General features: G+C 42.0%; 1 protein-coding gene across 8 annotated transcripts in view; it reads right to left on the reverse strand.

Moving 5' to 3' along the window:
- The window catches only part of ASPH (aspartate beta-hydroxylase), a 256,661-nt gene that overhangs the window by 153,343 nt on the left and 77,110 nt on the right, over window positions 1–26,208 (reverse strand). For all 8 annotated transcript variants that reach the window (XR_009536458.1, XM_060128096.1, XM_060128093.1 and 5 more), the window contains 5 exons: window positions 26,163–26,195; window positions 21,577–21,615; window positions 20,977–21,012; window positions 13,640–13,684; window positions 235–276 (listed from right to left, as the gene is read on the reverse strand). Coding sequence is in view for 7 of the 8 variants with exons in the window: in XM_060128096.1 (XP_059984079.1) it covers window positions 235–276; window positions 13,640–13,684; window positions 20,977–21,012; window positions 21,577–21,615; window positions 26,163–26,195 (195 nt within the window). In the remaining variant the exon portion in view is untranslated. The remainder of the gene's footprint in view (window positions 1–234; window positions 277–13,639; window positions 13,685–20,976; window positions 21,013–21,576; window positions 21,616–26,162; window positions 26,196–26,208) is intronic.

The following is a 26,208-nucleotide window of genomic DNA, read 5'->3' on the forward strand; positions in this document are numbered from 1 at the left end:
GATGCATGTACAGTGAATGACAAAACCAGGATTAGAAGCCAATCTCTCTCCAGAGCCTTAGCTTTTAATGTTTATGGAGAATATTAATGTCTGTTGATAAAATCATTGAAATAATAAACTCACTGGCAATTTATTTTAACTAGTGATATAAAATAAAATCATGTTATTCATGGATAGTATTGATTCAGTAACTCTTCCCTATGTATACTTGAAACGTTGATTTGATAATCTCACCTTTTTCTTTTTTTTCTGGATCATCTGTTTTCTTATTTGTTTCTGAAAAGACAAAGCAAAATAAGTACTGTGAGAGTCATGATTCAGTATCTCAAATTACAGGACTATCTTTAAATGAATTCAAATAAATATCATTTAAGAACAGTATTTCTGGGATTAAGAGATACACACTCCTGTATATAAAACAGATAAACAACAAGAACCTACTGTACAGCACAGGGAATTATATTCAATATCTTGTAATAACCTACAATGGAAAAGAATCTGAAAAATTATATATATATATGACTGAAGCACTTTGTTGTACACCTGAAACTAACACGACATTGTAAATTAATTACACTTCAATTTAAAAAAACAGAAAAATATTTCTGGGCAAACCATTCAATTTTCCTAAATCCTGAATTCTTTACACATGCAATTTGTTATAAAATATTAAGAATCTGAATAACTTATAAAAGTCGCCGAGCAGTAAGTAGGTATTGGGCACCAGGCTGAATGTTCCTGGTCTATAAGGGGTGGAGGGTCATCTCCACCAACAGTAAGTGCCCCTGTGGGTGCAAACTGGGTCAGGAGAAGCCCTCCTCAAGGCCTGTCCACTATTTTTATTGCCTCCTAAAGCCATATACTACTTTATAATAGGCACTGTGTGCTTTCAAGGAATGCAGCATGCCACCCTACTGAGAACACTAGCCTCACTCCTCAAGCACTTCATACATCCACAGGTGACCCAGTGGGGATGCCCACACTGAGCCCAGGTGTGCTATAGCTCACCTGCTGAGGAGAGGCTGTATCAGCCTCTCACTAAGTTCATCACAGCTAGTGTCTCTCCACCAACGGAGGGGGCTGCCGAGCACAGCAAAACCCACCAAGAACCTGGACAGGCGGAAGAACACCCACCACAGACAGGGAACAACAGCACATGACCTGACTGCGTAAACAAGCTCATTTCTGCATTTATAACCTCCTATCTGGCCTTTGGTTTAGTACAGATTAGGATCTAGTTAATTTTCAAGGTAGACCAGTTAATTTCTGTCCCAGTAGGTACTTATCTAGTCTTTGAGAATTCCTAGGAATGATGTATATGCGCGAGTTCCAGTGGGGATGGGGCAGAGTTTGGGAGATTGATTAAAAAAATCATAGATTCCAGGGACTTCCCTGGTGGCGCAGCGGTTAAGAATCCACCTGCCAATGCAAGGGACACAGGTTCGAGCCCTTGTCTGGGAAGATCCCACATGCCACGGAGCAACTAAGCCCGTGCGCCACAACTACCGAGCCTGTGCTCTAGAGCCCGCAAGCCACAACCACTGAGCCCGCGTGCCACAACTACTGAAGCCCGCGTGCCTAGAGTCCGTGCTCCACAACAAGAGAAGCCACCGCAATGAGAAGCCTGCGCACCGCAACAAAGAGTAGCCCCCGCTCAGCGCAACTAGAGAAAGCCCATGCGCAGCAACGAAGACCCAACGCAGCCAAAAATAAATTAATTAATTTTTTAAAAGTCATAGATTCCATCCTTTCCCCAGAGTAGATGTGAGAGGGTGCGGGTGCCGTGCAGGGTGCGTTCAGGGTTGCAGTCATGATCATTGGATTTTTTCATCCCCAGTTTCCCACATTCATTCATATAAACCATTTCATTTTCTGGAGGCGAGAAGTAAATCTGAGGCAGGCTCCTGATGCAAGGAGGATTTTTATCCATCGAGTGTCTTTCTCCTTTGAGACCCCAGGCGAGAGGAAGCAAACTGACTAAAAGGGTGCCAGCTTGGTGCCAAGCACAAGGCGCGTCTCTTGTCTCCCGACACCCTCCGCAGAAGGTCTTATCTCCTTCCGCGAGAGGAGGAAGCGGAAGCTGAGAAAGTAGAGGGCCCACGTCATCAAGGTCAGCGGTGCGCACAATCCCCAAGCACGCTCCTTCTCCTGTGCCAGCCTCTACTTTCGTTGCAAGGGAACCGAAGGCAAAGAGAAGTGCAGGTCTTGACTTTTGCAAAGAGTGGGTTTTATAACGATGGCTGTATACACACTAGCCAGTGCTTCAGGAGGTACGAGGATATAAAATAAAAAAGACTTCTAGGGCTTCCCTGGTGGCGCAGTGGTTGGGAGTCCGCCTGCCGATGCAGGGGACGCGGGTTCGTGCCCCGGTCCGGGAAGATCCCACGTGCCGCGGAGCGGCTGGGCCCGTGAGCCATGGCCATTGGGCCTGCGCGTCCGGAGCCTGCGCTCCGCAACGGGAGAGACCACAACAGTGAGAGGCCCGTGTATCGCAAAATGAATAAATAAAAGACTTCTAGATCACTACTGAACTTTCTAGAATTTCTGATCTTATTAATATATACCCTCCTTATCAGTCCAGGCAGTACATCGGTTAGTAAGCTGCACTCTCGTAGGCATCAGGGATACAGGATAGAAGAAAAGCATCGAAAGTCTCCACCTCCAAGGAGCTCTCTCTCTGCAGTACCAGCAATGCCTGCAGGAGGGCTGGGCGTCTCCACACCTTCCAGTAATCTGTTACCTGACACATGGCTAGTGTAATTTTAAAAATCAAGCATAAAATGCCAGTTTCTAAGTTGACTAGAGAAGACGGGTAGGTGCTGGTCATGAAGAAAAGTTTAGGGCTCTCCACAAATCTTCCTGCCCCTGGGGGGAAATCAAGGAAGGAGGAGTGGATTGAACTGGTTACCTTTTAAATAGGTGTGGGAGGGCCCTGGCCAGGTGCGCTCCCAGGAATCAGGGCCACCGTGTTTGTATCTCCTGCAATGCAATACCTAGGGCGGGCGAGAGGCTGCCCTAAGAAGGCCTAGCCCAATCATTCCGGCCCCGGGGCGAAAGCTGTGGGTTGTGCCCTCTTCTGCCCTACCTCACATCAGCATGCTGAGATCCGAGACTCGTGTTTGGGTGTGGAAAATACACAGAGCAGGGAATTTTAGCTTCTCGGGTTTTCAGTGCTTAAATTGAGCTTAGGTAAAGTTTTCTAAGAGATCCAGCTTACCTCACTAGCATTCTGCACAGTAGAATAAAGCGTAACTTTGCTTTCCTTTACTCTTTGTACATAGGCTTCCCTGGGAGACCTCAAATGGCCCTCGATGCGCCAAAAAGGAAAATGATTTATTAAAATTTAACTGTCTGCCAGGCATTGTTCTAAACACTTAATGCAGATGATCCCATTTAACTCGATCAGCTCTGAAAGGTAATATTAATTCTGTAGATCAGGCAACTGGCTTAGAGAGGCTAAGGAATCTTGCCAAGGGTTGCAGAACAATTAAGACGGATTCAGAAGGCCACACTCTACAACAATACTACGTTAGTCATGCTCTGTATATTCCAACAGTGGGCAGTCCATACATAAAAGGGAACTCTACACTCAGTCCAACCCAGAAAATTACAATCTCACCGGTAACTCGAATTTAGTGTTTAAATACATACACGAAAAGAAAACGATGTTACACATTCTCTAACTGTACTAACGTTACTTTTCCTTTTTCTTTTGACAGTCCAGAATCATTTTTAAAATCAACATGAAATTAATGAATAAAATGCTGAAAATCAAACATTGTTCAAATATATGGGACAGCACGGCACAAATCTGCATGGAACAAAAACATTATGACGTTCCTTTGCTGACGATCCACAACTGCAGAGCTCAGTTCTCAGAAATCTACAAAGCGAGTCAACGTGTCAGAATTTGAAGCTGTTATTAAAGACAATCAGTGTGGCAGATATAACGGATCACTAAACTACTGCCTACAGCACGTGTGGATGTGATGAGGTAACTGAAGATAATCGAGAAAAGTTGCATTTAGACTTTCTTTTTAAAACTATACCACATATGAAGATTTCAAACTTACAAAACATTGTGTTGAATACAAGGTCATTTTCATTTTTATGAAAGAAAACGATGTGGACTTTGATATAATTTAATGAGCATTTCTGGTATACATACTATATATCAGATACTGTGTTAAAAAATGGGGATAGGAAAATAAATGACTCATTCTTTGTTCTTGAATAGCCCACAGTAGAGTAAGAGAGACAAAATGACTGCACCATGTGGCAGAGCCCAGCTAGTCGCTCTCCTATGTGCAAATGGACTACTTCCCCAGGCCACTGCATCTAGACGGGGCACATGGCCAGTCTCACCAGTAGAATGCTGACACAAAAGTGATGTCTGCCACTTCCAGGCCAGGCCCTACGTCTCCTGTGGCATCCTCCACACTCTCTTTGTTCATCAGTTAGCACAGTGCAGGGGATCTGCAGAAAACTCCAAAGCCAAAAGGAACGGTGGACAGGTGGTTGTATGGGTCAGAGCCCACACCTCCCACCCAGAAAGAGAACCCTTTGCTGGGATAAACCACTGTCCTTCGGGGGCTGTCTGTTAAGTTAGTAGACCATGATCAATAGACAGTATAATGTAAATGTAGTTTTCAAAATGAAAGCACAGCACAGGGAGCTCTAGGAACACGAGAATGAGGCCCCTAAGTGATGGTGAGGGGGGGAAGGGAGGGAGGGAATTCCTAGAGAAGAGGCAACTGGAGACTCAACCCAAAAGATAAGCGGGATTTACCTGGGGTGGGGGAAAATGTGACAGAATACTGCATTGCATGTACCAATTTAAAGGGTACAGTGGAATAGAGAAGGTACTGGACCGGTAAGCAAAGTGGGTTTTCACCTAAAAGCAATGTAGAGCCATTCAAATACTCCCAGCCATACTCCAGACATGATGAGATTTGCAGCTGTAAAGTCCTCAATGGAGAACAGTCTGGAAGAGTTGGGAGCTAGAAAAGGCAGAAAGGCCAGTTAACTGGTCTGCTGCAGTTCCCCATGGTAGGAATGAGAAACGCAAGGTTTGGCGCAGAAAAGAGGAAGCAGATCAAAGAGCGCGTGGAAGCATCAAAGGAACTTTCTGACCAACTAGACAAGTGGTAGAATATGGAGGATGAGAGGTCATCAAGGAATGAAGGATTTCCAGGTTTCTGGATTAGATAACCAGGTGAATGGTGGCATCAGAAATGGAGAAACAGGCTACAGGAGAATGGGGACGAGCAGATGTACAGAGAACAGGCTGGGCTCGAACTGTATATGGGACATCAAGGAGGTGAAGTCCACAGGCTGGTGGATATTGAGTTCTAGCAAGTTCAAGGCTAGACAGGTGTGTGCTTGAGGGTAGCTGAAGCCATGGAATGGATGAGATCCAATTGAAAGAAAGGCCAGAACCCTGAGACGCCAGCACACAAGGAAGCAGTATTGGGGGCACACTCATCTGCTGGGAAAGGTGGTGATGAAGACTACAGCACGATGATTCCTTCTACAGAGGTGTCCTCAGCTCCAACTGATGGCTGCCATGTGGGAGAGTAAAGCGCAGTGTTCTCAGAGCTTCCGATTCCTTTTTCCCTTCTCCTGGGTCTTCAGGTACCGCTGTAGCACCTGCTGCGTGAGCTCCCGGACACGCATCTGGCCCTCCTTGCAGGGCACCACGGTGCCGGTCCTGCCGAGGCGCACGGTCACTTTCATCCTGGCCCCCGGCGACCGGGCCGGGCTGGGCCGAACAGGTTTCTGGGCCGGCGGGCGCGGGCGGGCACAGAGACCCCGGGACGCCCTCCGGGCCGGGGGCTTGCAGCAGAGCCCCTTGGCCCCGGGCAGGCGGGAATCGGAGAGGAGGCGGCAGCAGGGAGGGCGACCCCCCAGGTGGCGGGGGGCCGGGGACGCCGAGGTTTAGGGCCCCGGCCCCGGCCCTGGCGGTGGCGCGCGGGGCTGCAGTTAGGAGGAAACTTTTGCGCCGGATCCCAACTCCTCCGCTGTGCGCCTCGCTCTGGGCTCCCGCCTACTTCTTCTTTTTCAACACTATTTAACATTATAAGGAAAATCTTACTAAAAAGAACAGGATCTTAATCTTTTAAAAACTGTCATACAACCATTAAAACAAAATCACTTTTGCATATTCAATTATTCTGAATGCAATCATATTCCAGCTACTGCGCTAATCTGCCTACTGGCCAGTTCTTGTTGCCAAAGCTAATCTCCATCCAGACCTGTGTGTCCTCCCGAGTTCCTTGTCACACTGGCATCTGTTCACCCCCCAAGACCCAGACCTGCGGCTCCGCTTCTCCCTGACCCAGTCTTCACTAAGTCACGTGGTCCCCGTCCTCCTTCTCCAATAGCGCTTCCCCAGGTCAGGTCTTATCACAACATCACCTGGACTATTACTCCTTAGTTACCTAACTGCCCTCCACCAGCTTGTGGACGCCCTCCAATGGCTTCCGCCTTCCACCTGGTGCCCACCTGAGCACTCTAGACTCTAGGCCATGAATGACCTCAGCCAGCAGGCATTTCAGCCTCTCTGACCCTCAGTCTCCTTGTCTGCAAGCAGGGTAATAACACCCATGTGCTGGGAAAACTCGACTCCCTAACTCAGCACTTAGCTCGTAAGTGCTTAGTAAGTGCAGTCAGGAAAAGTGGTCTGCTTAGCCTGAGAGTCTTTTTCTAAGAGTTTCTTCTGGGCATATTGGAAGAGAAAACAACACTTTCTAGAACCCCAGAAGCTTCGTCCCTATGTGTCTAGTTCTCCTTTTCTGCCCACAGAATGAAGATCAGAAGAGAACCTTCTGTATCCTATGCTGCCCTTCCAGCTGCTCCTTGGTCCTCTCAACCAGGCTGAAGTTAATATCCCCACCGTGTGATGGTCAACAGAGGATCAGAGGGTACAGGGGAGGGGAGTGGCTGCACCAGGGAATTATCAGAACTTCTAGGTGCCGGACAAAAACCTACACAGGATGGATGCAGGGGCTATTTCATTTTCATTCTGCTCCCAAAAATGTAGCATAATAGTAAATGTTAAACAAAATAAATAAACATTACCTACTAGAAATAGGTTAAGAAAGAGGTTGAAGGTATGCCTTTGTGATTTTAGTCATCAAAAATGCTATAATATTCTAAAATACTAGTAAGTATAAAATGAACCAATTTTGTTATGTAACAAAACAAAAAATAATATACTTCAAAATAAGGACAATGTAGAGAAGAATTCTGCATTTTATTGCACTCAAATAACATTCAACAGAAGATGATTACATTATTTTTAGAAAATCCATTGATGCTGCCCAGCTTGGCATATATCTGTAAAGACAAGGCTCATTCATTGAGATATTTGGAATTAGAAAGTATTTGAAGTTGACCACAGCATAAGGAATCTTCAATGTCCAGAGTTCTAGAGATGATTATATACAAAAATCCAGCAAAATTTATTCTATGCATTTATCAGTTCTATGTTACTCCTAAGTTTCCCTAAAAAAATATGGCTTTATAAAAAGTAGTCTTCTATAATTCACAATACGGAGTAAGAGCTTCAGGAGATTCTGAGTAGCAACTCTGTATTACCCAGATCACAGCTTTAGAAAATTATTGCTTCTTTACTAACATATTACTTTGGGTTTCACTACACTACGGTTCAGCATAACTTACTACATTGTACCGATGACCTCTAATGAGAAAAATATAAAATCTCTTTGATTTTGACCCTAAAAGCAGAAAAAAATGCCACTTTATCTTAAAACAATGTGAACATGATCAAGAGCTCCCCGGACACACAAATGAAACCACTTCTTAGGGTTTTTTTTTTTTATATAGCTCAGGGTCCTTTCAAAATGAGGGTGTAGCTACCTTTTTTTTCCTAACAAATGAGTACTTTCATCACGGCGGCTATTTCTGAGCCACAAATGACTCACACTAAAAATAGAAGAAATGCTTCAGCGTGGAAAGGAAAGGGCTCAAACATTGTCAAACAGCAGCGGGTCTCTGGCTTGTGAGCACTTTTCACACAGCCTACATCACCCAGCCAGAGGCCCTGTGGACTTTTATACACGGAGCAGGCTTCGGCGTTGTACGGGCGTTACTTAACCAGCCAAAGGCAGAACAACCTTTACGTTATGCACCAGTAATTGATAAGAGACTTTCTAAAATTTACACAGATACTCACGGGACTACAGCTATTTTACAATCACTCCGAGGTGTGGAAAAGCATTTTTGCATGATATAACAGGTCATTCCTTTCCCCTGCGTCCTAACAATAACGTTCCCCCCTTATTTTGAAAAATAAATTAACCATGATAATTTAAACTTTTATTGAAATTTAAAATTTTTCTAATTAACAAGCTAAAAGCTACAGGAATCTCAAATGTTGAGTTTTACCCTGAATACTCGAAGCTAATGTAGCAATTTTTTATAAAGGTATTGCTGCAGATATATACAACGCAAATCTTCACAGCTAATAATGACCCCATCAGTGTCTTTAAGACACTCTTAGTGGTTTTAAATCATGTTTCACAGTGTGTATAAGTCAGCCCAACACAGTTAGTGTTAATTACGGATAAGAGATATTAAAATCCTGCTGCTACATCATCCATACGATTAACTATTGTCTGAAAAACACATAAATGCAGGTAAGACTAAAAGCTGTGTCACAAAAGGAAAAAGAAAAGAAATCCAATGGATCCACTAAGGCTATCAGAAAAGGACATGCAGGAATGTAACATCACATGTGATTTTTGTTTCTAAAAAAAAATACACTAAAATGCCAGTGGACTACGGTTCATTCAAAACATCTTTAGTGTTCATTCCCAAAGATCTTGGTCTGCTCAGAAATTACTTCACAAGATCTATCCCAGCCATCTTTTGCAGCGTATGGGTAAACTGGTCCTCCTGTGGTGGTAGGGGCAGCCTTTCTGAAGCTTTAAGTATCTGCAAAGATAAGGGGAAATCTAAATTAAAGGACCAACTAGACATAGACTGCGAAACTGCTTCATTTTTACTCTACTTTTAAAAAACCCAGCAACAGAAGTAAATGCTTTTTTTTTTTTTTGTATTGTTGTTGTTTTTAACAGCAACAGGGTAACAGAATGATTCACTACCTGGAGTAGTGCCTGGGGGCCCTACTACTATGAAAGTAGTTCCTACTGCTTTCATTGCAAAGCTAATGAAAATTAGAGGTTCTCTAGAGCATCTGAGAATTACAACTGAATTTAAAAATGTCAGTCTTTTGCGAAATACAAATTAAATTAAATTTCTCCCATCAATGTTTTCACTGTATTAAAAAGAAATGCAATAGAGGGGGGGAAATCTAGTATGGCATTTGAAACACAAATATAGGAAGGATTTTCAAGGGGCAAGAGGATACTGAAGTTGCAGTTAAAATATATTACTTTAATAATCTTATATCAATTTTAATGTTATTGAAGATATAAGTGGTTGGTAAAAAAAGTATACACTATTTTAAAAGAAGTAAAATTCATTCCTGTCCAACTTTCAACAAATATTTTCTTATTCCGAACTCTAGTGTCTGATTTATTTTACTACCACAGCACTGGATCTATGTTACAATTAGAGTAAAAAAGGCGTTTGTGCACATAAAGGCCCAGCGAAATTCCCATATAATTTCTAAAGCTGGATTGCGATCCTTCCTTCCTCCCTCCCTCCCTTCCTTCCTTCCCTATGTATCTGTCTACGTGTGTGCATACGTGTGTGTGTAACCAGAAATTCTTATGTAAGCAGAATTATTTGGCGCTAACGAGAAGGAACTGGAAATTATATGTATACTTTTGTACATCCAACAGAAATGAATGTTTGTCTACCAAAAGACATGTATAAGAATATTCACAGCCGCTTTCTTCATAACAGCCCCAAACTAGAAATAGCCCCTGCAGCCATAAACACAGAAGGGAATTTTTAAATGGAATATTACAGTAAATAGCAGTGATAAAACCAATAACTATAAATATCAAACTGGATGAAACTCACAGTCATAATGATGAGCAACAGAAACCAGTCACAAAAGAAGTGTACATATATATGTGTGTGTGTTTACTTGCGGTTCTATTCAATCAAATTCAAAGACGGGCAGATCAATCTATGATGACACAGGTCAGAACAGTAGCTATCATTTGTGGGTGCGTTACTGGGGGAGGGGAGAGGGAGAGACCTCCAGGGGCTGGAAGAACTCTGCATAGTGGGTACAAGAATGTATCACACGTACAAGTCCATCAAACTGTACCCTCAACATGTGAGCACCTCCCTGTGTGTAAATTACACCTCAACAGAAAGAGTTTTAAAAGATGGGTTTGACCTTAGGTTCTCTTAGAATTTAACCGTTAGCTGGATTGTGAGGAATAAGCATTTCTGTAACCTGTGCAATCAAAAATCCTGGAGACCATGGGAACTTATTCAAAGAATAACAAGGCAAACAACGTAAAAGCTCAGCTACAATTCTGAATGACTCAAATTATGCCCCTACATATTTGAAGAAGTCTCCACTCAGAGGTAGTCCACCAAGTTGCAAACCCAGCGTCTCCAAATTCAGGCCAGTGGTCTCTGCCACCCTCTGTTCCTCCCGCCTTCTGTATCTCCATTAAGGTTCCATCATTCATCCATTCAAGCCAGAAGCACAGGAATCAAGCTCGACTCTTCCCCCTCAACCAGCCCCTCTCCCACCAAATTACCTCCACCGCCAGGGTCCGTGAAATCCGTCCCTGCTCTGCGTCCCTGCCACCAGTTCCAGGTCCCACCACTTCTGCTTAGATGAACACATCTGCCCCCTGACTGGTCTCCACCTCCTCACAGGACCTCCTCTGTTCAAATCTGGATCTGATCACACGACTCCCCGGCTTGGAATTTTTCTGCTGCTTCCCTGCGCTTTCAGGCCCACGTTCAAATTCGCAAACATCGTTTACGGGATCCTCCGAGAAGCGCCGCCTGCCCGTCCACGCTGTCTACTTACACCTGTACCTGGCACACCACCTTGGACTTTGTGCTGCACGCACTTGCCGCGCCCACCCCCGACATGCCAGCTCCTTCACCTCCAGCAGCTCCTCAAGGCTCCGCTCCAGCACGACCACACGTGGGAGGCCTTGCCTCACGCGTACACTCCGGGCCCCAAAGTCGGGTTAGTTCCCCCTCCTCTGGGTGCTGCCCTGTGTACCACTCTGAGAAGTTAATGACGCCGTATTGGTGGCTATCCCCAGCTGTACACCCACAGGATGGGATTATCACAGCGATAAGTATGTTACTATGAACTTTAATACGCAATATTAAGATTGTATAACCTAGTCGTAGAAAGATCGGGGAAGGCAAAGTCATCATCAGTTAGATTCCGAGGGCCAGGAAAAACCGATACCCAGCATTTTGCAGAGGGCCTCAGTTTGCGTTTTCCACTGAATAAGGAATTTTAAAGATTGAAAGGTAGTAAGGAAATGGGTCCCACGATTGTTTCCTCAGTTCCTGCATCCCATAATTCAACACTGTTGCAAAAGCAGTCACCTTATTGTACAAAATAGAGACCGATGTATGAATATTATTCTTTTGTAAGATTGAATAATTTAAAAAATGTAATATAAAGTAAGACTAAGAATAGGAGATAAGCAAACCCAGTGCAATCATTACAAATAATTATTGCTGACTCTCCGCCTCACATCCTCTTTGGTGAAGGTCAAACTACAGCCGTGCAGTGCATCACTCAAATTTTTATGACACCAGAATGTAAGACAAATGCATTACAACTGACAGGTTACAACTCCTTGATCAGGGCTCTCAGAATTTAGCTTCTCTTGATCCAGCTCAGAGATCAGGCTAATTAATTACTAAACAATAAGAGCCATGGCCACCATTTACTGGGAGCTCATTGTGTGTCAGGAAATATGCGTATGAATCCAATCTTCATTTTCATTTACTTCAGCTGTTAAACATCTCATCAAAAAAGGCACCTTATTCCAGCCCCCCAACCACTTAGTATTTTGTATTTATGTTCCAAGGAAATTCTTGGACTGCATTTATAAAACACCAAAGTAGAAGCACAGGACTTTTTGGTCAGAAAATATTATTACGTTTCATACCTTCATTCAAGTCAGGTAAATATTAAAAAATATCAACTATAACTAGAAAAAAGTCAGTGTTGCAGAAACTCGTTATTTTTAGGAATACTTATGAAACAATTTTCTTGAGAGGAATGGACAGTAATCAAAATGCAAATTCAGTAACCTGCCCTGCATCCTCAGGTTAGAAACAAGGCACTCTGTGAAGCATTGCTCAACAACAAAGAGGAAATTACAGAAGCAGGGCAGAAACATCGACCTTCCCTGCTCTGTGCATCTTTCCTAAACACAAAATATACTCATATGCCCAGCAGTCATCTTGTAAAAGATCAATTTCTCCATGGATTTCTTTTCTCACTCATATCACAATACCAACAATGCAGCTCCTTTAGTATTCGTATATATTTTAAATGTACAACACACCAGAACTATCAAAATCTACAACATCCCAACTGTTAAATAAGCAAATATGAGCTGTGGTGTAACTAAAAACACTCTGATGAGAAAAGGTTGTTTTCCTCTTGAAATTTAGTATTTCACTAAATTTTGGAAGGCACAATTATTTCTACCAAAATCAGTAATACGAATGTACATCATTGCTACAAAATTCACATTAAGCATCATGTGAAAAACGTGAGTAAAAATTGAACCAATAAAGGACACAGAAAGAAAACAAATAGAAATAAAACAGAGAGACAAGAAGAAATACAAAAATCCTCTCCTAATGAAACTTTTTTTTCCCAGTTTGAAAGCAAGAGGTTTCTATGTTAATTTCCGATTGCAGGTATGGTTAATGTCATCTCTGAAACGCATATGAAAGCACAGGCCTTGGTTGAACTCATTGATGATGAGTTTAAACTCACTGATGATGAAAGGGACATACGGGGGAAGGGAGGAAAAAGCAGAGGGACGGGTGTAACACAGTGGGCTGGCAGGAAGGACTGCCTGGGTCACGCAGGGCACAAGGGTGCTCTCGGGGAAGATGGGGGAGAAGGAGGGCCAATGTCACTAATTTAAACACTATTAATCTTTTATCTGAAGGCAAGTCTGATTCCACATCCTCCATCAGATAAGCCTGTCAATCAGAACAAAAGGAAAAAAAAAAAGCCTAACTTCCACTACTAGCACCATCTATAATGGAAGCCTACCTAACTTCCACTACTAGCACCATCTATAATGGAAGCCTACCTAACTTCCACTACTAGCACCATCTATAACGGAAGCCTACCTAACTTCCATTACTAGCACCATCTATAATGGAAGCCTACCTAACTTCCACTACTAGCACCATCTATAATGGCAACAATCATACAGTACTTTGATCATGAGTACTCCTCAAAGTCTAGCTCAACAAATATGTACTAGACTCAGTCTGATGTCTATTTCCCATTACTTTGGCTCAACTGACAAAAACACAGAACAGTTTCTTTTTAAATTTAGGTATAATTAATCCTCCTCTCTCAGGAATTCTACTCTTCATAGAATTATTCCAACTAGTGTATCAGCAGCATCTTTTAAACAAAAAAGGAAAAAGCGATACATCTGACAAAATGCCATACCTGGTGGTACTTCTCGCTGTTCTTCCGCATGGGGCACGTGCACCTCTAAAATAAATAAATCATAAATCATAAAACACTGCATTACAGATTGCTGACCAGTATTTAAAATACAGACCACTGATCTTCAAGTTACAGTGATCATTTTTACAGACTTTTTTGGGTGTTCAATTGCAATTATCATAAAACATTAGGTTTTTCCACCATCCCAACACAGAAAAATTAGCTATAACTTCGTAAAATGTTGTATATTTCTCAACTGTCCTGAACTACAGGCTTTAAAACATTATCTGCCTAACTGACTAACCTCAAAACTCAGTCTGGCAAAGGAGATATGAACTAAAACCTAAGTTTTCACCACAATTTTGCATCAGACTTGATAAGAAAGCTGAAGAAAGACATTTAAAGCATCTCGTTTCTTGTTAATGGCACAAAAAGTCAAATTGAAACCGAATCTTAAAAATATATCACTATCTTCAATAAACTTGTTTTTGAAAAATAATACTCAAGGTTAACATATTCTAAAACTAGCCAGAAATGTGGATATGAATGTTAACATCTAGTCTTTTTCCTTGGCTACTTCAACCTACTTACAACTAAAGGAACTGTAAGCCTCACCACTCAACAGTATAATGATATACTGACTTGATTCACTCTATAAAATTACATCACATATTTACATCTTCATCCCTACCAACCCCTGTAACATTACCGTAATCGAGAGGTAAGATTGTATCTGCTTTCCCTTTGCTCAAGATTTTTAACAGGCTTTGGTCAAAAGGAGGAATTTTTATTAGCATTTTCTAAAACTCAAAATATTTATGCAGCTATTTTAATCATTTTTCTTCTTGCATTACTTTGCTTCTAATTTTAAGAATGATACATGCTCAAAACAGTTGGAAATATTTTAGATAAAAGTAAAAAGGAAACAGAAAACTATCACACATATTCTCCCTGACCCCTGTTAAGCTTCTGGAAGAGTTCCTTCTCCTAGTGGCAGCACCATGAATGTTCACTAGCTTTCGGTGTTGTGACCGGCTTGTTCATGGTTTGCCTATTTATTTGGTTCTTAATAATCTAGAGACATGTTAGCACTTTACCAACTTGATCAATATTTTTCTCAGAATTTCTTTTACTTTTGTCATTTTAGGTATATTTGAAAAACTTGTATGCATCATAAAGTATTAACCACATCCGTTGTTATTTTCATCCCTGATGTTATACTAAGAGAGACATTATTATTGTGATAAATTTTCATCCAAATTTATTCTGAAAAAAATGTACATTTAACAAACTTATCTGAAATGTATTTTGGTAATGATATAACAAGATTTTTTAAAAGAAATAATTCGTTATATTAGCACAACCTGAAAGTATTGCCTATTGATAGAGCCTACTTTGTCTTACTCCACTTTGTAAACCCACTTCAGTATGGCTTTGACCCCCATCAATCTACTCAAATAGCTTTTGCTGAGATCACCGACATTCTCCACATTGCCAAATGCGATCGATGCTTTGCAAGTCCTGAAATTCCAATGGCAGTAGCACAGAACATACTCTCCCTTCCTTCTGCTCTTTCCCATCCTTCCCTGCTGGTTTTCTCACTGGCTATGCATGCTCCCTCAAACGTCACAATGTTGGGATTCCTTAGAGCTCAGTTCTGGAACTGCTGGTCTACGCCCTCTGCACTCACCTCCAAAATGATGTATTTCCATGGAACTGGCACCATCTCCACGAGGATGGCTCCCAAGCATTCACACCCATCTCAGATCTCACCCATCGGGCTCAGATTGGCATATCCGACGCCCTACTTGATGCCTCCACCTGGGCATCTCACCCATCGAGCTCAGATTGGCATATCCGACTCCCTACTTGACGCCTCCACCTGGGCATCTCACCCATCTGGCTCAGATTGGCATATCCAACTCCCTGCTTGACGCCTCCACCTGGGCATCTCACCCATCGGGCTCAGGTTGGCATATCCGACTCCCTACTTGATGCCTCCACCTGGGCATCTCACCCACCGAGCTCAGATTGGCATATCCGACTCCCTGCTTGACGCCTCCACCTGGGCATCTCACCCATCTGGCTCAGATTGGCATATCCAATCCCTACTTGACGCCTCCACCTGGGCATCTCACCCACCGAGCTCAGATTGGCATATCCGACTCCCTACTTGATGCCTCCACCTGGGCATCTCACATAATTCCTGAACATAAAATACCTAATATGGAATCTTTGATTTTCTTCCCTAAACCAGGAAAGAAAATCATTTCTTCTCAGTAAACAGCCCTAACACCCAACAGTTATTCAAAGCAAACCAAAGGCCCCTTTATTCCTCTTTACTTCACCACCATCAGGAAGTTCCATCAGTTGTAATTCTAAAATACATTTCAAGTTTAAAACTTGCCCCTCCATTTCCACTTCATGGTCTTCCTCCAGGCCACCATGATCCCTTCTCTGGATTAGGACTCAATAATTTCCTAACAGGGTGGTCCCTGCTTCCCTTCTTGCTCCATCCAATCCATTCTCTAAGAGTACAAGTAATCTTTCAAAACATAAATCAGATTATGTCATATCTCACAAGTATTTCCATAGATTCTCACTGTACTCAGAAAAAAATCCAAATTCCTTACTAGGTCCTCCAAGGCCCCAAATGATCTGTCTCATCTATTTACTGCTTAAGCCAATTCAGATTCAGTTTTCTGTTACCTGCAGCAGAAAGTAACCTTACTGACACAGAAGCGTTTAAGCACAGGACTGACATAGCCAGATGTGTACTTCTGAAGAGCTCATCCTAGCGACACTGTGAAAGATGGATTTGAAGGTGACAAGCGTGGAGTTAAGAAGACTAGCTAGCAGGCTACAGCCATTGTCCAGGAAGTTGATGAGGGGCTGAACTAGATTACCAGAGCTTCAGAGGAAAGAATAAATTTGAGAAATGTTTAAGTAGACTATTCAACAGGACTTGTGATTAGCTATAGAGAGAGGGGGAGAGGAGACAACACCCACATTTCTGGTTTGGGAACCCGAGGACTTATTGATGCAACCAGCCAAGATGGGGGAAGACAAGGGAAGAGAAGTTTGGTGGGCGAGTGACGATGGCAAGTCTCCTCTCGCTGTGCACTCAAGTGCCGCAGGAACACAGAAACTGCGGGTTGGGCCAGAGGCGCACAATCCAGAGCCCCACTGCCCAGCAGAAGGAATCCCTGAGCAGCCTCTCTTACGCCCTCTACTGGCTGATCAAAAGGTTAGGAAAAAGCTATTTTTTTTTCAGTTCATCCCTAATGATTTTTTTTAACATTTTTATTGGAGTATAATTTCTTTACAATGGTGCGTTAGTTCCTGCTTTAAAATAAAGTGAATCATCTATACATATACATATATCCCCATATCCCCTCCCTCTTCTGTCTCCCTCCCACCCTCCCTATCCCACGCCTCTAGGCGGTCACAAAGCACTGAGCTGATCTCCCTGTGCTATGCGGCTGCTTCCCACTAGCTATCTATTTTACATTTGGTAGTGTATATATGTCCATGCCACTCTTTGTCTCAGCTTACCCTTCCCCCTCCCCGTGTCCTCAAGTCCATTCTCTATGTCTGTGTCTGTATTCCTGTCTTGCCCCTAGGTTCTTCATGACTTTTTTTTTTCAGATTCCATAGATATGTGTTAGCATACTGTATTTGTTTTGCTCTTTCTGACTTACTTCACTCTGTATGACAGACTCTAGGTCCATCCACCTCTCTACAAATAACTCGATTTCGTTTCTTTTTATGGCTGAGTAATACTCCGTAGTATGTATGTGCCACATCTTCTTTATCCATTCATCTGTTGATGGACACTTAGGTTGCTTCCATGTCCTGGCTATTGTAAATAGAGCTGCAGTGAACACTGTGGTACATGACTCTTTTTGAATTATGGTTTTCTCAGGGTATATGCCCAGTAGTAGGACTGCTGAGTCATATGGTAGTTCTACTTTGTTTTTTTTTTTTTTTCTACTTAGTTTTTTAAGGAACCTCCATAGTGTTCTCCATAGTGATGTGTCAATTTACATTCCCACCAACAGTGCAAGAGGGATCCCTTTTCTCCACACCCTCTCCAGCATTTATTGTTTGTAGATTTTTTTTTTTTTTTTTTTTTTTTGCGGTACGCGGGCCTCTCACTGTTGTGGCCTCTCCCGTTGCAGAGCACAGGCTCCAGACACACAGGCTCAGCGGCCATGGCTCACGGGCCCAGTTACTCCACAGCATGTGGGATCTTCCCGGACCGGGGCAGGAACCCGTGTCCCCTGCATCAGCAGGCGGACTCTCAACCACTGCGCCACCAGGGAAGCCCTACTGTTTGTAGATTTTTTGATGATGGCCATTCTGACTGGTGTGAGGTGATATCTCATTGTAGTTTTGATTTGCATTTCTCTAATGAATAGTGATGCTGAGCATTCTTTCATGTGTTTGTTGGCAATTTGTATATTTTCTTTGGAGAAATATCTGTTTAGGTCTTCTACCCATTTTTGGATTGGGTGGTTTGTTTTTTTGATATTGAGCTGCATAAGCTGCTTATATATTTGGGGGATTAATCCTTTGTCAGTTGCTTCATTTGCAAATATTTTCTCCCATTCAGAGGGTTGTCTTTTCGTCTCGTTTATGGCTTCCTTTGCTGTGCAAAAGCCTTTAAGTTTCATTTGGTCCCATTTGTTTATTTTTGTTTTTAGTTCCATTTCTCTAGGAGGTGGGTCGCAAAGGATCTTGCTGTGATTTATGTCATAGAGTGTTCTGTCTATGTTTTTCCTCTAAGAGTTTTATAGTGTCTGGCCTTACATTTAGGTCTTTAATCCATTTTGAGTTTATTTTTGTGTATGGTGTTAGGGAGTGTTTTAATTACATTCTTTTTTTTTTTTTTTTTGTGGTACGCGGGCCTCTCACTGTTGTGGCCTCTCCTGTTGCAGAGCACAGGCTCTGGACATGCAGGCTCAGCAGCCATGGCTCACGGGCCCAGCCACTCCACGGCATATGGGATCTTCCTGGACCAGAGCACGAACCCGTGTCCCCTGCATCGGCAGGTGGACTCTCAACCACTGCGCCACCAGGGAAGCCCTAATTTCATTCTTTTACATGTAGCTGTCCAGTTTTCCCAGCACCACTTACTGAACAGGCTATCTTTTCTCCATTGTATATTCTTGCCTCCTTTATCAATCATAAGGTGACCATATGTGCGTGGGTTTATCTCTGGGCTTCTATCCTGTTCCACTGACCTATATTTCTGTTTTTGTGCCAGTACCATACTGTCTTGATTACTGTAGCTTTGTAGTATAGTCTGAAGTCAGGGACCCTGATTCCTCCAGCTCTGTTTCTCTTTCTCAAGATTGCTTTGGCTATTCGGGGTCTTTTGTGTTTCCATACAAATTGTGAACTTTTTTGTTCTAGTTCTGTGAAAAATGCCAGTGGTCGTTTGATAGGGATTGCACTGAATCTGTAGATTGCTTTGGGTAGTATAGTCATTTTCACAATGTTGATTATTCCAATCCATGAACGTGGTATATCTCTCCATCTGTTTGTATCATCTTTAATTTCTTTCATCAGTGTCTTATAGTTTTCTGCATATAGGCCTTTTGTCTCCTTAGGTAGGTTTATTCCTAGGTATTTTATTCTTTTTGTTGCAATGGAAAATGGGAGTGTTTCCTTAATTTCTCTTTCAGATTTTTCACCATTAGTGTATAGGAATGCAAGAGATTTCTGTGCATTAATTCTGTATCCTGCTACCTTACCAAACTAATTGATTAGCTCTAGTCATTTTCTGGTAGCATCTTTAGGATTCTCTACGTATGGTATCATGTCATCTGCAAACAGTGACAGCTTTACTTGTTATTTTCCCATTTGGATTCCTTTTATTTCTTTTTCTTCTCTGATTGCTGTGGCTAAAACTTCCAAAACTATGTTGAATAATAGCAGTGAGAGTGGACAACCTTGTCTTATTCCTGATCTTAGAGGAAATGGTTTCACAAAAACTGTATTTCTAACACAAAAAAAGGCAAAGCAAAGTTGCATATTGTGAGGTTAGTTCTTTTACATAAAACAATATACGTGGGTTGGGTTGGATGAAGTTCTTTCTAGGGATTCTGAGTTTCCATTTTCTAATTCTAATTGAATAAAAAAACAGACTCAGTTATATTTTCCATAGAGAACTGAGTAATAGGAGGTGGGAGAAAACCTGAGTGCCATCCAGCCTGCTCCAAGGATGATCAGCTTAGACAGAGCGGCCCACAGCTCCTGTGCTGGGGTCTCTCCCAGCAGCAAAGTGGACAATGAGGGAAGTTCTAGCATCCCCTCTCCTCCTCTCCCCTTCCCCCTCCCCACCTTCTCCAATTCAGTTGACTGTACTTTGTCTAACCAAGCTCAGAAGCAGTAACATTTAATCTGAAAACTGACAATCAGTGGATCATAAATGAATTCTAAGATTAATCTCATGAGCAAAATTCCCCATGACATGTTCCTTGTGAGCACACAGACTCCAGGGTCAACTGCCGGCCCCAATGCTGGATTGAAGACCAGCCCAGCCACTCTAGCTGGAACCCGGGCAGCCACCTGACCTCACCTCAGGCTCTCAGCCCTTCATTTGTAAAGTAAGTACAATGTTATTTGCCCAGGCTCCTCTTCAGTGCCTATGGTGAGAAACAATGGAAACAGTATATGGGAACGAGCTTTGCAAACTGTTACGAACTTCAGAAATCTAAGTCGTGTCGAAGCACGACTATGTAACATATGCAACAGGTTTTATTTTTCTGAAACAAATCCTTCAGGTTCAAAAAAAGGTTTTTCCAGCTGAGTAACAATGTAAAGGACGCAACTATGAACACTGTGGTTCATGTCTCTTTTTGAATTATGGTTTTCTCAGGGTATATGCCCTGTAGTGGGATTGCTGGGTCATACGGTAGTTCTATTTTTAGTTTTTTAAGGAACCTCCATACTGTTTTCCATAGTGGCTGTATCAATTTACACTCCTACCATTTCAACCCACCTCTGCCTATGGATAACTCCTTCTCACAAGACCACCTCCTCCTATTAAGGGTGGCCCTCCTCACCCTAACAAGTTACTTTCTACTATACGATCCTGGTTTTATCTCCATCACTGCACTTCTCATAATCTTTAATGACTTCATCATCTCTTTGGCCACTAGAGTTCCAGCTGCAGTGAAAACAGAATTCCAACTCTCTTATTCACTCTTGCCCTCCTAGCCCCTGAGCACTGTAAAGACAGCAAATAGTAAGGTGTAATAAGTGCTTGTTGAAGAAATGAACATCATTTTAATATAAAAAGTAAAATCATGTCTATAAAATTAACTTACCTTCTAAAATTGTGTTTGAGTCATCTACAGCATTATCTAAAAAAAAAGCAAACATGTCTTAAATTAACTCATCTTCACTAGGTCCTTAAATGAACATTTCCACTCAGACCTAAATTTGGCTCTTTTTAGATTGGGGCTTCTTATAGAGACACTCACTAGAATATCAACTTTAATTTCTAAATTATATTCAAAGAATACATCAATAGGCTGGCATTATCCCTGCTGACATAAAACTTACACCATAAACAGGGAATAAACATATCAACATGATCCAATTACTTCCTTGGTGACTTGAGAATGTCTTGTATTTCTGACTAAATCTTTTTATTTCACATCTTTTTTGGAGTATAAATGCTTTACAATGTTGTGTTAGTTTCTGCTGTATAACAAAGTGAATCAGCTATATGTAAACATACATCCCCATATCCCCTCCCTCGTGAGCCTCCCTCCCACATTCCCTATCCCACCCCTCTAGGTGGTCCCAAAGCATTGAGTTGATCTCCTTGTGCTATGGAGGCTTTGTTCCACAAGCTATATTCATTTTCACAAATACAAGGGGAGCTGACTTGCAGGAAACATCTGCTTAGACAAATACCTTACCTGAATTTTCTGTCCCTTCATTTTCCGATGGCTCAAACGCTGCAAAGTACACAGAAAAAATAATCCTTGAGCACCGTGTAACTCCCATTAAAACACAACATTTGCAGTATGGTTCAACGTCTAATGTATCTTTGAATCTCTGGGTCTCAGTCACCGGGAAGCTGCAGGTTACAGAGTAGAGCCAGGAAGAGTTTGGTCTGGAGTAAAACAGGCCTGGTATTCAAATTGCAGGGCAGCCACTTTTAGCCAGAGGAGCAATTATATATGCTTCTTGTAAAATGGGGAAAATTAAAGTTCCTCCCCAGTCACTGTTTACCTGGATCCAGTAATTTGTTTACCCCAGGGTGATGCTGAATTTCATTTTTTTATTTGCTTCGTGACTGTAGTGGAGGCTCTGAGTTACCCGTGGCTCAACCCGCTTTTCACTCTGGGTCCAAGTTTTTACCAGGCAGATTCTCTACTTTGCTTACGGAGCAATGCTCGGATCTTTCACCTGGGGCAAATGGCCTGCCTCCAGTCCCTGAGAGAGAGAGGGTTCTGCCGGCAGGTCTTAATCCACTACTTTAACCACAGTCCAGGCTCATCTCTCTCTGCTCCACTGCAAAGGAGGCCCTTGTCTCGTCTGCGGTCTCCCCTCATGCCTGGCTGGCTCACTGCTTTCCTAGTCAGCCTGATCCCTATTTTTCCATCTTCCAAAATGCCTGAAAATTTCTGCTACCCTAAGAGCAAACTGTGTTGTTTTTCTAGCATGGTTACAAATATATTCTCCTTGTTCATTTAATAAAGAAAAAACTTTGAACATCTACTGTGTTTCAGATATTATTACTAGTGCTCGGGTAGAGCAAGGTATAATTTTTAACAGATCATTTTCTATCCTTTTGGTGGCATTTGGAAGACAAAGGAGCAGTGAATGTTTGCTCACTCTGTCACCCTGAACGGTGCCTGCATTTAATATGCTCAAGTCTATCAACTGAAAAACAAACAAGTCTTTTCTTTTTGTTGTTACTTTAACTTTATTCATTTATTTATTATGTCCTTTATTTTTTATTGAAGTATAGTTGATTTACAATGTTTCAGATGGATAGCAAAGTGATTCAGTTATACGTGTGTGTGTGTGTGTGTGTGTGTATGTGTGTGTGTATTCTTTTTCAGATTCTTCTCCATCATAGGTTCTCCCTGTCCTCTCCTTCCTCCATTTCACAATCTAATTTCTTCAGAGTCATTTGCACATGCTGTCTCCTCACTTCCTCTCCTCAACCCACTCCAGTCTGTCTTCCGGCCCTGATCACATCCCTGAAAATATTCCCCTAAAACCTCCCACGAGCACTCATTTAACCCAATGGACACTTCCTGCCTTTACTGTATCAGGTCTCCTAGCAGCTCCTTGTCCTTGGACTCCAATGTGACCATACTCTCCTTTGAGTCTTTCCTTTCTCCTTCTCAACCTTCATCACATCACCTTTTTCTTACCAGGCATTAAATGTTGCTTTTTGTCAAAGTCCAGCCATAGATCCTCCTCTATTCCTGCTCTCTCCTCTCTCCTTCAATGATCTCAGCCTCTGGCTTCAATCACAATGCACATTCTGATGATTCTCAAACTCAACTACGAATAGACCTCTGAGATCCAAACACCATCCATCGGCTAACTTGGTATCTCCCCTTGGATGGCTCAACAGGCACTATCAGGGTGTATCGATTGTACTCGTGACCTTCTGGCCCCAAGCCTGTTTTCCAGTCTCACCGTTTGAGGAAAAAGCACCCCATCCACCGGGTGCATAAGCACAACAGTAGATGTGGTTCCCGACACCTTGCTCTCTCTCCCCAGCTACGCTTGCACATCCATCCCCGCCAACTTTATCTTCTACTTCTCCCCTTTGTCCACTTCCATTCACCTTCACTGCCACCACCCTGGTTTAAACCACTATCATCTCTGTCCAACTTCTGTCCACTGCAAACAGTTCTTGCCAAGGTTACCGGTGAGGCCTCCATAGCCCGAGATCCAAGGCAGGTCTTCAGTGCTCACTTGGGTGGGCTGAACACCCCTTTCTTAAAACTCATCTCCTCTGATGCCTCGTTTGGCAGAGATGTGACTCAGTGAACATCAAGTTTGGATAACTGCAGTAACCTAACTGGTCTCCCCACATCTACAATTTTTTTTTTTTTTTTTAAGCCACGTGGCACAGCTTGCGTAATTCTTAGCTTCCCTGCAGTGGAAGTGTGGAATCCTAACCATTGTACCACCAAGCAATTCCCTCCCCACATCTACTCTTGTCTCTCCAATCTATTTGCTACGTTTTAGACAGATCAATCCTTACAAAATGCACTGCCCTAGAACAGTGTTCCAAGGTGGAGATGAACGCCCTTGACCTCTGGACCCAGACCATCTCACAATCTCAGCCCCAGTCTCTCTTATGCTCAGCACTCCAGACACATCTTCCCATCAGCAGCTTCATTCTACGTTCCAGCATCCTTTCCCCTGGCCTTGTCAATTGTTCTACTCTTCAGCTCATACTTCAGCCTTCCCTGGTCCACAAACTAGGTAGGGCCACTTTATACTCTTGTTGTACACTATGCTCATTCTTACCAGTACTTAATGTAATTGTAACTGAATACTAAACTAAAATGATTTGTATAATTTCTACCCCGCTGCTAAAATACACAGTCCATGAGAATATGAGCCATGTGTGTTCTTCACTGGAACTGCCCCAGTGCCCTACATTTTGGACACAGGCTACATGATACATATGTAGTATATGTAGTGTATGAATAAACAAATCAATTAGATGGTTAAGACGGCACTGTCATTTGCCAGGTGTTTCCAATGTAGGCTTAATGCTTTCCAGGACATTTTTTATGTGGAAAGCTGGTTCCCTCTACAGCCTTAACAAGCTTTATGTTTTCCAGGTCCTAGAATTTGGAACGTTTAATACAGAATATATTCTGTTCTCCGACTGAAAAACGGTTTTCTTTTCACCCGACTTACAGCTTTATATGTGTGTGTGTGTGTGTCTGTGTGTGTGTGTATAATACATATATATTTGGTCACTTGGTTTCCCTATCTGGGTTCCTGAACTGCACAATGGTATCTTTTCAGCACATAATGAAGAATCCTTTGTTCTCTTAGATCTATTTGATTTGAAAAAGTTTATGTTCTATAACAAGGTAATTCAAAGTATCTCATCAAAACCTGATGACCCCTCAGGTCATATTTTTACCCTGTTAACATTTTAAATTATATTTATTATGACATTCTTCCTATGAAAATATCTTTACTTTCACAACATCTTTTTTAGCATTTTATCTAATTTACACTTCTTGCAAATTTGATTTTAAAATTCTCTAGATCTAGTCTGCAACTTGCATTCCAAACATGTTCTTTCCAGCATATTCAGAAAAGCACCACAGTGACTGGCAGAAATTAGAAAACTATCTCAAATCCCACATCTACGTGCAACTTCTAAATTCCAAATTCCTATTTTCTCCTTCAAATTCAAAATTGAAAAAAAAAATCTAAATTCAATTGTAGTGGCCAAGTTATTAAAAAAATATATTAGTCCCTAGAGACAGACTGCAGGATTCTTCCAATGGGATCCTTCATATCCCATTAGGAACAGCCACTGTGGATGGTGATCTTGGTAGGGTCTAAAATTTTAAAATCACATGATTAATAAATCAGCATCTTAGATCTACATGCAGCCCTTCCTAATTTTCTTCACTTGAGATTCACCAACTGACATGAGACCACAAATGTTTTGGAAGTAGAGACTCTATATTATTCATAACTGAATGTCAAGCCCTAAAACCATCCAGCACATAGGAAGTCCTCCATATCTGACTCAAGCACTACACATTTCTTCATCCTTCTTGTTTCACAGACAGTTATACCCAATGGGCTTCTTTCCTTCTACAGAGTCATCTTTGAAGATATAAGAATAAAAACGATCCACCATTGGTATTTTATCATTTCTTAGTCATGTGGACTTATGCAAAATTACTTACATTCTCTGAACCCTACTTTTCATCTGGGAAGTAGTGAAAACATAATCTACTTCACGGAGTTTAATAAAACAGCATGAGAAGTGCTGGGGCAACAAGAGGAGCTATAACTGTCTAAATCAGAATCTGATGCCAGAACTATTTTCTTTATGCTGAAGAAAGCCCGGAATGAAGTTCTGCTCCACCTTTCTCCATGCTGGCAGATCAGTCATCTTCATTTAACTAAAATTAATCTGCAGAAGCAGCTAGAGCAGTTAAACTCTGACTAAAGTAGTCCTTCAAGCATGGGACTTATTTTTCATTAAAAGAGAGCTATGATTATAAAGTAATGAGATGTGTTTTCTTGAATAATTTGTAACCACTTCCTAAGGCACCTTGCAAAGAATTTAAGAAACAATTTAGGCAATAGCAGAACCACTGGAATAGGTAGACAATCTCCCCAAGTAAACTCTTTGAGAATTACCCATTCATTTGGATCTTTTAAGTTATGGTATAATATTTATAGCTAAAATACTACTCTCCATACTTCACAAACTCTGAGTAGATTTTAAAACAAGCAGGTAACTTAAGGTCAAGAAGCATTTTCAGACCTTGCTCATCATACTCTTGGTAGGTGATGTCATCTGCAAAAAAGAG

Source organism: Lagenorhynchus albirostris, chromosome 17 (genome assembly GCF_949774975.1).
Source record: "Lagenorhynchus albirostris chromosome 17, mLagAlb1.1, whole genome shotgun sequence".
Classification (NCBI taxonomy): Eukaryota; Metazoa; Chordata; class Mammalia; order Artiodactyla; family Delphinidae; genus Lagenorhynchus; species Lagenorhynchus albirostris.